This window comes from Marmota flaviventris, chromosome 6 (assembly GCF_047511675.1).
Source record: "Marmota flaviventris isolate mMarFla1 chromosome 6, mMarFla1.hap1, whole genome shotgun sequence".
Lineage (NCBI taxonomy): Eukaryota > Metazoa > Chordata > Mammalia > Rodentia > Sciuridae > Marmota > Marmota flaviventris.
In genome coordinates this window covers 110,545,445-110,555,503 of record NC_092503.1, presented here as the reverse complement: position 1 = coordinate 110,555,503, position 10,059 = coordinate 110,545,445, and the positions used below count along the sequence as shown (strand labels likewise).

Genomic DNA, 10,059 nt, shown 5'->3' with positions numbered 1-10,059 from the left:
ACCTAGTTTTTTCCCTAGTCTTTGCCAGTGACTCCCCTTAACACATTCTGCCTATGGTGTCCCTGGGCACAGAGCAGCAAGCAGCAGAAGGGGCACCCACAACCTTAGAGCCCCTGGATCTCCCCTCAATAAGTAGGGTTCAGTCCAGCCCTGCTTTGGACCTATTCTCTTCTTTTTTTAGAATCTTCATGGAGCTTGTGATGTGTCACCCAGAATCCCAGGTCCTAGACCTGGGCTAGGCTTATTGGGAGAGTGTGCTGCCTGGTGCTTGGGCGGTGGGGTGATACTGCCCCCTAATGGTGCCTAGTGGTAGTTTGAGTTCCTCCCATTTCTGGGTCCCCAGTGACCACTGCCACACACCAGGTTGGGGAGTTTGTAAAATCTCTTCCGAGCCAGCGGGTTGCAGTCAAGAACTGCCAACAGGTCCAGAGGCCTTGCCCTGGGTTCAGCACCCCCACCCCCACCCCATAGCCATTGCCTAGTCACAGCTTCCAGAGCCTCCCACTAGTGCCAGGAGCTGCCAGAGCCCCAAGCAACCCCTTTCCCCAACCTCCCAAGCCCTGACATCTGGAGGAAGGTGCTGAGGACATAGACAAGTGTAATGACGTGCAGAAGCCCAAATGGAGAGTCACATCTCGGTTTCAGCCAACAGACTGTCCCCTAGTCCTGATGTCATTAGCACCATCTGAGAACTGGGATCTGTGGAAAGGCAGAAGGGTGTTCAGATCATCACTTGTTCCTCAGTGGGAACCACACACAGAGGGGAGATGGCATAGGTTTCCACACCCACTCTCCTTGTCCCAAATCTCTTTCAGACTGGTTCTAATTAACCCTCTGGGTTCTTACCGCTGGGGCACATCCAGGAGCTGCTGCCCCTCTGGTGGGCAGCAGGCTCCCGTCCTCTCTCCCATTCCTGGGTGTCACCAGTCCCTCCTGCCACCTCCTCTTCCTCTTCCCCCTCAGAGAGTAGGTCGCAGATTTGCTGCTGCAGCTCTGGGCTGATGCTGTTCTCAGCCAACACTAGGCTCCGCAGAGCTGTGGGATAATTTTCTACCATGTCCAGCAGAGTCTGGGGGTGGGGAAGAGTATAGAAAAGGTTGAACACAGTTAAGACAGGTCCTCAGACCCAACCTGCCACCCCTTAGGTTATGTCCACAGACACACTAACCTCCACCCTGACCCTCTGGCCTGTCCCCAAAACATGAAGACTTCTTACCTGAGCTGACTGGTTCGTAAGCCCTGTACCCTCCAAATCTAGGACTTCTAGGGTGCGGCTGGAGGCTACAGCTACAGCTAGCATCCCTGCCACATGGTCACCTGGGGAGAAAGCACACATTCATGTACGCACACACAGGGATTAACCCTTTCTCCTGGTCAGCTCCCCCATTACACTAACAACCTTAGACCTAGCCCCTGGCTAGGAGACCCTAATTGATAGTGGCCAAGAGTGTAGCATTGTGATTAATGAGTGAAGAGAGCGGGTGAAGGGGCGTAAAGGCTGGTTGGTGGGAAGACAGGAAGTGGCAGGAGGAGTACGTAGAGTACGTGCAGGGTGCTGACTGATGGTTTGCTCCACCCGTTGGTCATCTATTGCTCCACACAGGATTGCTCATCTACTACCAACTAGATCCCTGGCGGGGGGGGGGGGGGGGGGCTCTCCTTCCTCTTCCCTCCCCCAGTGTTGGGGCCACCATGGCAACTGGTGGTTACAGTTTCTTGGATAGTGCATGGGGCCCTGAGAACTGAAGGAAGTGGTCTTGAGACTCACCCAGGGGGTTGTAGTCCAGATTGAGGACGCGGACTTGGGAGCTGTGGGCCACAGCAATGGCGAGGCGGCTCCAGCCCTTAGGGGTGATGCCAGGGTTGGCGCTCAGCGTTAGCTCTTTCAAGCCTGGGCAACATTGTAATGAGAAGCCAGGATGGGGAGAATCAGTCTCTCATTCAGCCCCTTTCCTATCTCTGGGATATCCCTAGTGGCTGGGAGCCACTCCATCCCCAAACACAGAGCTCCAGAGCCAGTGAGGACCCATGCCTCCCCTGCCTGGCCCTGCCTGGATCCCTGAGTCTTCACCCTGCTCAGTGTTCAGCCCCATTTCCTGAGAGGAGTAAAAAAGACATTCTCAACCACACCCTCGGAGGACCACACCCCCTTCCCACTACTTTTTTTTTTTTTTTTTATCAAGGCCACACTAGCCTATGTCCTCAGTAGAACCCTGCTCACCGGACTTGGCCCCATCTGGGGGGAGGAGGCCACAGATGAGGTTGATAGCTTCATCACCCAGCATACAGTCCCCGAGGTCGAGAGCCACGAGGGCAGGGTGGAGGGCCAGGGCTGGGTTCAGCAAGGCCAGCCCAGCATCTGTCAGAGGGCTCCCATGCAGGCTGGGGGGGGGTGAGGCAAGAGAGCAGTTATTGTAGTCATTAGCCTTATCTATTTGGGAAAGGGGCACCTCCCCTGAGAGGCCTGGTAAAGGAAGAATGAAAATTCTCAGTTGGAAGGCGAATTTGCTTGCTTTTCTGGGGCAGGGACTGGAATCCAGGACATTGCAGAGGGTGGGGCATAGAAGGGGTGTGGGTGTTGGACTGAATTCTTCTGTGGGCACGCAGGTAGTCTCCATGGGGGTATTCTTTCTTGGGAACTGAAGGGCTGCCCCCGTGAGGTAAATGCGGGTGGGGAGGTGGGGAGGTGGGGAGGTATGACAGGCCCTGCCAGGACGGGTTGGGTATCCCGTTTCGTGTGGGGCCGCCTGGGCAGAGATAAGGCGTGTGCTTGAGGGATGGGCAGAAGGATGAGGTGTGTGTATAGGGGCGTAAAGGCTGGCTGGTGGCAAGTCAGGTACTAGAAAGTGGAGGAACAGGAGGTGGCAGGAGGAGTACGTGGAGGGGTGCAGTGCCCGGGACCCCCTTGCGAGGGGGCGCACTCACAAGAGGGACTGGATGGAGCGGTTGGTTCGCAGCGCCTCCGCCAGCTGCTTGATGCGGCTGGGGCTGGATACGACGCCTAGGTTAAGATTGAGCTGAGCGAGGGACGTGGCCCCGGCCAGGGCCCGGCAGATGCGGCCGAAGTCGCGGTCGCAGAGGCGGCAGCCGCGCAGGGAGAGCAGGCGCACGGCGTTGTCGCGCAGGCCGCGGCAGATGTCCCGCACCTCGGCGCCTGACAGCGGCTCTCCGGAAATCTGGATGGAGCTGGGCAGCATGGTACCGGCGGCTGGGCCGCCGGGGCCCGGGCCGGGGCCGGGGAGGAGGTTGGCCGGGTCGCGGGCGAGGCCGGGGCTGGGGCTGGGGCCGGGGCCCTGCCTGGGGTCGCGGACGGAGCGGGGGAGGAGGCGGAGGCAGAGGTGGAGGCGGCGGTGTCGGCGGCGGCGGCTGAGGCAGTGGCTGCAGCGGCGGCCGCAGAGGCGGAGAAGCGCGCCGGGGCCGGGGCCGCCGCGGGCCGGGCTGAGACCGAGCAGCGCTGGGGCGGGGGCGGACCGTGCCGTCCGTGTCTGGGCGGCGGGCCGGGGTGCGAGGTTCGGAGGCTGGGCAGGCGCTTTCTGGCGCTAGTTCTTGTCCCTCGCGGTTTCGGCGCCGGCGGCTCAGGGGCGTAGTCTCAGGACGTGTGGGACGGTCCCGGCTCGGAGGCCGCACCCGTTCCCTCCCTCTCTCCGGCCCTGTTTCCCCGGCCGCCCCGAGGGCCCAGCCGCCCCACTCGCAGGGAGAGCCCCAAGCGGGCGGCGGGCGGGCGGCAGCTCTAGCTTCAGCTCCTGCGCCGGAGCGGGCGGCGGGTTTCCAAGGCAACGGTCGCGTCATCGCACTCGCCCCGCCCCCTGCCCGGCCTGGTCCACGCCGGCCCACCAGGCTTGCGCACACCGGGTGGTTCCGGGCTAGGAGCTCGAGCAGAGAGACATTCTTCCCCTGGATGTAGGGGCCAGACATCAGGCGGAAAGAAGGCATTGGGCTGAGGCCTGGGAAGGGCAGCCGTGTATGTTTATATATATGGAGGCACTTTACGTGGAGATGGCGTTTGGCTGTTACCGGACCCATCCTCCCGTCTTTCCCCATTCAGGTCTAGACCCTTGGCACCCTCGTCAAGATCCTGGACACTCCCCTCTCCGGTAAGGAAGTCCCTAGGCCCTTTAATCCGTGCCTCGCCCCGCCCCCTTGCCCCAGTGACGCGAGGCGCAGCGTGCGTGGGGATTCCCGTCGGTGAGGACTTCCCTCGTCAGCTTCCAGTTAGACCCGCAGCCTGGGAGAGGGCCCCAGGCGACAGCCGAACTGAACTACGGTGCCCTAACTGTAGCTAATGCGGATGCGGGACCCTGGTACCGCTCCATCCCTCGGCGTTGCGGTGTAGGGCGCTGCTGATGTCTTGAAGTTGTGTCTTTGAGAATGGGGCAGCCAAAATAAACTGGTTCCTGGATCAGCGACCCGGAATGGTGGCGGGAACTGCGTGAAGCGAGTTGGGGCACGATGCACAGTGCAAGTAGAATCTTGTCCACTGCTGATGGTGGTGAGGCCTCATTTGTCTAGCAGGGCAAATCAAGGGCACTTTAAAAAATATATTTTAGTTGAAAATGGACCTTAATTTTATTTATTTGCAGTTTTGAGAATTGAGCCCAGTGCCTCACATATGCTAGGGAAGTGCTCTACCACTGAGTAGGACCCCAGCCCTCAAGGGCACTTCTGCTAGTTCCTTTGGAAAGATGCTGTTGTTCCAGGCTTACAAGAATAATGGCAATTTTTTTTAAAAAAAGTAATATTACTATTGTGAAACCAGAGACACTACTCCCTCTGCTAACTACCTGAATTAAACAGAGCAGATCAAAGGGGTAGAGGGAATAGATGGTGCCATACTAGTTTTTTTTTTTTTTTTTAATGAATAATGGTACTCTTGAAGGAAGGAAGTGGAAGGCCAGAGGAAACTCCTGAAGGGAGCAGGCCAGCTTAAAACAGGGAACAGCTAAGTTTAGCTTCAGATGTGAGCTCCATGGGAAAATAGCCCCACAAGGGCCCATGTGCACAAGGTCCTTGTAATGATCCGGGATTTAGTCTGGATGTTTTTGTCTAGTTGCCATTGCTCCACTGGCTTCCCCAAAATGCTGCTGAGCTCAGACTTCATCTGATACTGTTTCATGAGGCTTAAGCCTCTTGTGGGCTCCTTGCCATTCCATGGGTCAGGAATCCCCTACCCTAGGGCAAGTTCCATGAACAGTCACTGACATCTAAGTAGTTAGGTCTGTCTCACCTTCATCCCTTTTGTGTGAGGGCATATAGAAGGGAACATGTGACTACTGATGATGAACAACAAGAACTTGTATAAGAAGTAGGGTGACAAGGAGAACCACTGGAACAGTAACCGCAGTTCCAGACTTCAATCAATATTTTAATTACCAAGTCTATATTTAGCAAGACAAGAGGGGCACAGAAGAAGGAAGGGGTAGGTGGTATGGGGGCCTCAGAGGAGCTGACCCACTTTCTGCACTGGCTGCAGAGCTTTGCAGTCCTGGCCAGGATTTCCTGGCCTTGTGCCCTTCAGAAGCCCCGACAGGCATCAAAGAGGTACTTAAGCAGCTACAACTCAGTGGCAACTGCAGACCCCATCAGAGACCCATGTCACCAGTACTGTCCTTTAATTTTTCTCTGCTCCACAGTTGGGAGAGACAGGGCTGGCCAAGGATTTCAGGTGGGGTCAGTGTGACTGCAGGGTCACTGCAAGAGCCTTGGCTGTGGCATTGAGCACGGTGTTGGGAAGTCTGGCAGCAGGGATCCCAGCAGGGACATCCCTGGGAACTCTCTGCATAGGTGGGATGTTAGGGCCCTCCAGTGTGTCCAGGATCCCTGAAAGAAGGAAGAGGAAAGGTGAGTGCTACTGGGTCTAGTCCACAGGTTGCTTCATCTAGCCCCCAACCTTGGGCCACCATTCTGCCCCTCCCCCTCGTGTAGGCCCTCCTTCCACTTACCCTCTACCACCTTGTGGTAGGCAAAATGCAGATAAAGCAGGAATAGCATATGCAGGGCAGCCAGGGTGCCACAGAGGAGTAGCCGCTGGGTGGGGCCTACAGTCCGTGATACCAACACTGCCACCTAGGGCCACAGGAATACAGTTCAGAGGGTGTGGTTTCAAAGTGAGGGATGGGGGAATACACCTGCACCCAGGGCAGGATGGTTATGGGTCCTTCCTTTCCACTTAGAGCCCTCTGTGGAGTGCACAGCTCAGGCTGTCTCCCCCAACTCCCTGGGAGGACAACTCACCCATGGAAACCTCTTGCTCAGCTTACCATGCGCAGGGTGGACAGCCCACCCACCAGCAGCCAGAAGAGGTAGAAGAGGGCATGGAGGTGGATGTTATAAGTGATGAACAGGACAATGCAGTGCCCAAAGAGACCATAGCCCTGGAAAGAAGGGTGGTGAAGAGGAAAATCATTCAGTCTGGGCTGGCCTCTGACTCCTCAGGGGGGCCCTGGGAATAAATGCTCCACTGGCCTGCTCCTCTCATTCCAGGTCCAGAGCCTCCCAAGACCGATGCAGACCAAAGCCTTACTACTTTTTAAAAAATTGCCCTTGCCCACTACCATGCCTGGCTCCTTACCAGCAGTGCCAACATCTGGAGCATGGTGATCTGGGCGTTGCACAAGTAGGCCAGGAAGTAAATGAAGGACGAGACGCCCAGCCAGTAGCCAAAGCAGGTGCCAATGGCTGTGCCCATCAGGGTGCCTTCCCGCTGTAGGGTGAAGGTTCTACTTAGTCCTGGGAGACCTCTGATCTCAGCCTCACCCAGGGCCTGCTTCTGCCTCACTCCACCATCCTGTCCTTGGGCAGCTTTCAACCTACATCAGCCACCCTTCTCCCAAAGTCCTCTGTTCAGCTTACAATAATGGTGTCAGATGTCTTCATCCCATGGAGGAGGATGGCAACCAGTGTAAACACCAGCATGAGAGGTCCGTAAAGTTCACCAGCGATTTTCTGTCAAAATAGCAACTCACTCATTTTGGTGTATACAACGCCTCTTCTCTTTATACCTTCATAGGCTTGACTTGATGGTCCCACCCTTTGCCCTGGGTGCCTCCCCTGGCTCTCCAGACATGCTACCCCCTATTCACCTGGGGGAAGTTGACCATCTTGATAGGGATCATGGACTCCAGGAGCCTGGGAGAGGAGAGGAGAGATGAAAGCAGAGACAGCACTATTCTGTGAAGTTCTGGAGGACAAGGCCTGAACCTTCATCTCTCTAACTCCAAGGAATGGGGCCTGGCCCAGAGGACATGCTGGATGACAGGGGGAAAAAAGGGTAGTGAAGACAGTAATGAAGAAATCATTTCCTTGACCCTAAATATACTTTCAGGAAGGACAACCCTCTCTGAAAGCAAGCTGACTGGGTCTTGGGAGAGGACCTGACCATTTATCTACTTGACCATTTTCCCTCAAAAGACAGGCAAACCTCAGAAGAGTACCCAGAATTCAGGGCTATGATGGTGAAGTCCTGGGAAGGGTTTAGAAGGAATGGTATTACTACTGAAAAAAAGTGTGCCTCCTACCTCTTCCTACTTACCATCCCTCCAGGCAATGCTGAGCATTTTCTTGAAAAATGTATTTGAAGTGATATAAAAATTCCACACAGCAGGAATAAAACTAGTCAATTCTCCACTGTCTTCTTAAGTGCCTGGCTCTTTATAAAATCTTGGGTTTTTAGTTAGATGATATTATTATTATTATTATTATTAATTTTGGCACTGGGGATTGAATTCAGGAGCACTTAACCACTGAGCCACATCCCCTGCCCTTTAACTTAGACAGTATCACTGAGTTGCTTAGGGCCTTGCTAAGTTCCTGAGGCTGGATTTGAACTTGCAATCCTTCTGCATCAGCCTCCTGAGCTGCTGGGATTGCAGGTGTGAGCCACCGTGCCTGGCTAGATATTACTTTTTATGGGAAGTCTGCCCTGTCCCACCCACCAGCCTACTCTGGCTTAGATGTCACATCTGTATGCCTTGATATAGCATAGGGATACTTTATTGTAACTGCCAGGATAGGCTGGGCACAGAACAAAAGCTTAATAAATACTTGCTGAGTGGTCCTGGGTATTTAATAAACAATGGTCAAATTAAAGGATGAACAAAGAACCAAGCCAAGTTTAAATCCAGTTGTTGAGAAGTCATTTAGCAACTATACCCTGATATTCTGCTTTTCAAGCCTTCTGGTGCCAGGAAAAAAATAAAGACAAAGCCAGCTTTTGTGGTCTCTGGAGAGACAGACACAGGAATGAGAATGTATTGCAGTACTTAAGTACCATCTGTCAGAGGCAAGTACAGAGATCCATAGTGGCACCAGGTGAGAACAAACTGGGAGTGGATTAGGAATGCAGAACAAAGGAAGTGCTGGATGAGCCAGGTTTTGAGGGATGAGTAGTGTGCTAATGAAAAAAGGGAGGAAGGCAAAGTGTTATTACCATTATGTTCAGTGATGAAGTCATGAAGTGGGGGAGCCCATGAGAGTGTGGAACTTGGCATCTGGTTGTAGTTTGAAGGAAGGATTAGGTGTTAGGAGGGAAGCTTCTGTCAGGAAAAGAATCCTCACCTGCTTCGCACCTGGGCAGGCTCCACATCAAAGTAGGGTCTCAAGATGTCAATGTTGGCATATAAGCTGAAGGCCCTGGAGGCTTGTCTCTTCCCTGCCTGCCACATCTGAAGGGAGATGGGGGATGGGTATTATGAGACTTGTGATTCTAGACCCTGTTGCCTATTTTGTGGTGGGTTTCTTCTTCTTCCCTTTTTTTTTTGGTACTGGGAACAGATCCCAGGGAAGCTTTACCACTGAGCTACATCCCCAGTCTCTTATTTGAAGACCAGGTCTCATTAAGTTGTTGATGGTCCCATTAAATTGCTGAGGCTGGACTCAAGCTTGTGATCCTTTTACCTCAGCCTCTAGAGTCACTGAAATCACAGGTAAGTGCCATTGCATCCAGTCTTTCTATTGGATTTTATCAACTGGAGAACATGGGATATGCCTAGGTATACTTTTCCACCTGCCAGGGATTAAATCTTTCTTACCTGATCAGCCACCTGCCGGCTCAGCTGTCCCTTAAAGCCCTTCATGCCCAAGAACTCCCCATCTTCTTCTTCCACAGCAGCTGCATCTGCATCAACTTCTTCCTCACGCAGGCGCTGATGCAGCTCACCCATATCCTCGAAGCTGGAGCCTGAAGTATCATCCATGTTCTCCATGTCAATCACAGCTGAGCCCCCACCCTGTGAAGACAATGGCTCCTAGAGTGCAGGACCTTTCTGTTCTATCTGTTAGGTTCTCTGCTCATCCCAGGGTTTGGGGCTTAGTTCTTCCACTGCCCAGGGCATGGCTTGGAATCACTACAGATCATGCCACTCTTCTTCCCCCTCATTTGCCCTCATAACCCTTGGTTGCCTGCTTTTGGCATTCTTCTAGCCCGGGGAAACCTATTATTTTCATGCTTTCTCCTACCTTCCTTATAATAAAAGCCGCAAATGACTGCAAAAGTGACATTTCTTTTATTTTACCCAAGTCCTGAACACAACTATGCACACTGTGTTTTTGGCGAGTGCCAGTGAACTCCATGCCCCGCCATGCTTGGCCCTGATCGACTTCCTAATTAGTCCGTAAGCGCACTTTTCCCTCGCTCCTCCGACCAGAGACCCGAGGCTCTCCGGATGTAGTACCGGTCTGGCCCTTTCAGGTTAGCACTATTACTACTGATTTTCGTGTGCCGGAAGACCCAAAGGAGACAAAGATAATGCAAATGGAGCAGACTTCCAGGCCCCAAGAGAGAATCTCAACACTTCAGGACGGCTGCCGGCCCTGGGGTTGCTGGCAGCAAGAAATCTGAGGACATTACCTGGATGTTTTCTTCGAAGCCTCCCCATTCCGGGCCAGCTCCGTTTCGGGCGCTGCCGACCGGCGCCGCAGTAGTTGCCATGTCCCTCGAGGGCTCCCGTCGCTGAAGCCCGCGCTAGCCCTGTGCGCGTAGGAAGAGTAGGCGAGACGTGGGCCTGAGCAAGCGAGATAGCTTGGGAAGAGAAGGAAAGGTAGTATCAGCCGGAACGCAGAAAA

The 10,059-nt window shown here is 54.1% G+C and overlaps 2 protein-coding genes across 3 annotated transcripts; both read right to left on the bottom strand.

Annotated features, from left to right (window-relative positions):
* Positions 1-282: 282 nt before the first annotated feature.
* On the bottom strand, positions 283-3,354 carry Lrrc73 (leucine rich repeat containing 73). The gene is made up of 6 exons (XM_027950535.2): positions 2,926-3,354; positions 2,222-2,382; positions 1,769-1,891; positions 1,217-1,317; positions 847-1,069; positions 283-699 (listed from the first exon to the last, which is right to left on the bottom strand). The coding sequence occupies exons 1-6, from the start codon at positions 3,195-3,197 to the stop codon at positions 629-631; spliced, it is 951 nt and encodes a 316-aa protein (XP_027806336.1). The 5' UTR covers positions 3,198-3,354; the 3' UTR covers positions 283-628.
* Positions 3,355-5,341: 1,987 nt separating this feature from the next.
* On the bottom strand, positions 5,342-10,053 carry Yipf3 (Yip1 domain family member 3). Of its 2 annotated transcripts, none has more exons than XM_027950520.2 (9): positions 9,845-10,053; positions 9,027-9,224; positions 8,554-8,660; positions 7,080-7,125; positions 6,850-6,942; positions 6,569-6,700; positions 6,258-6,371; positions 5,940-6,063; positions 5,342-5,817 (listed from the first exon to the last, which is right to left on the bottom strand). In XM_027950520.2, the coding sequence occupies exons 1-9, from the start codon at positions 9,923-9,925 to the stop codon at positions 5,669-5,671; spliced, it is 1,044 nt and encodes a 347-aa protein (XP_027806321.1). In that variant the 5' UTR covers positions 9,926-10,053; the 3' UTR covers positions 5,342-5,668. The 2 variants fall into 2 exon arrangements, with proteins under 2 accessions (XP_027806321.1, XP_027806322.1); XM_027950521.3 differs by having other exon boundaries at positions 9,027-9,175.
* Between the last annotated feature and the right edge of the window lie 6 nt (positions 10,054-10,059).

What these genes read in the sequence shown, in the direction of transcription:
- Lrrc73 (XM_027950535.2), bottom strand. Translation starts at nt 3,197, where the DNA reads ATGCTGCCCAGCTCCATCCAGATTTCCGGAGAGCCGCTGTCAGGCGCC. An exon ending in TCTGGACTACAACCCCCTGG is followed by an intron (nt 1,318 to 1,768) that starts GTGAGTCTCAAG and finishes CTTTCTCCCCAG; the next exon opens with GTGACCATGTGGCAGGGATG. An exon ending in TTACGAACCAGTCAGCTCAG is followed by an intron (nt 1,070 to 1,216) that starts GTAAGAAGTCTT and finishes CCCCACCCCCAG; the next exon opens with ACTCTGCTGGACATGGTAGA.
- Yipf3 (XM_027950520.2), bottom strand. Translation starts at nt 9,925, where the DNA reads ATGGCAACTACTGCGGCGCCGGTCGGCAGCGCCCGAAACGGAGCTGGC. An exon ending in GCCGGCAGGTGGCTGATCAG is followed by an intron (nt 8,661 to 9,026) that starts GTAAGAAAGATT and finishes ATCTCCCTTCAG; the next exon opens with ATGTGGCAGGCAGGGAAGAG. An exon ending in AGACATCTGACACCATTATT is followed by an intron (nt 6,701 to 6,849) that starts GTAAGCTGAACA and finishes TTCACCCTACAG; the next exon opens with CGGGAAGGCACCCTGATGGG.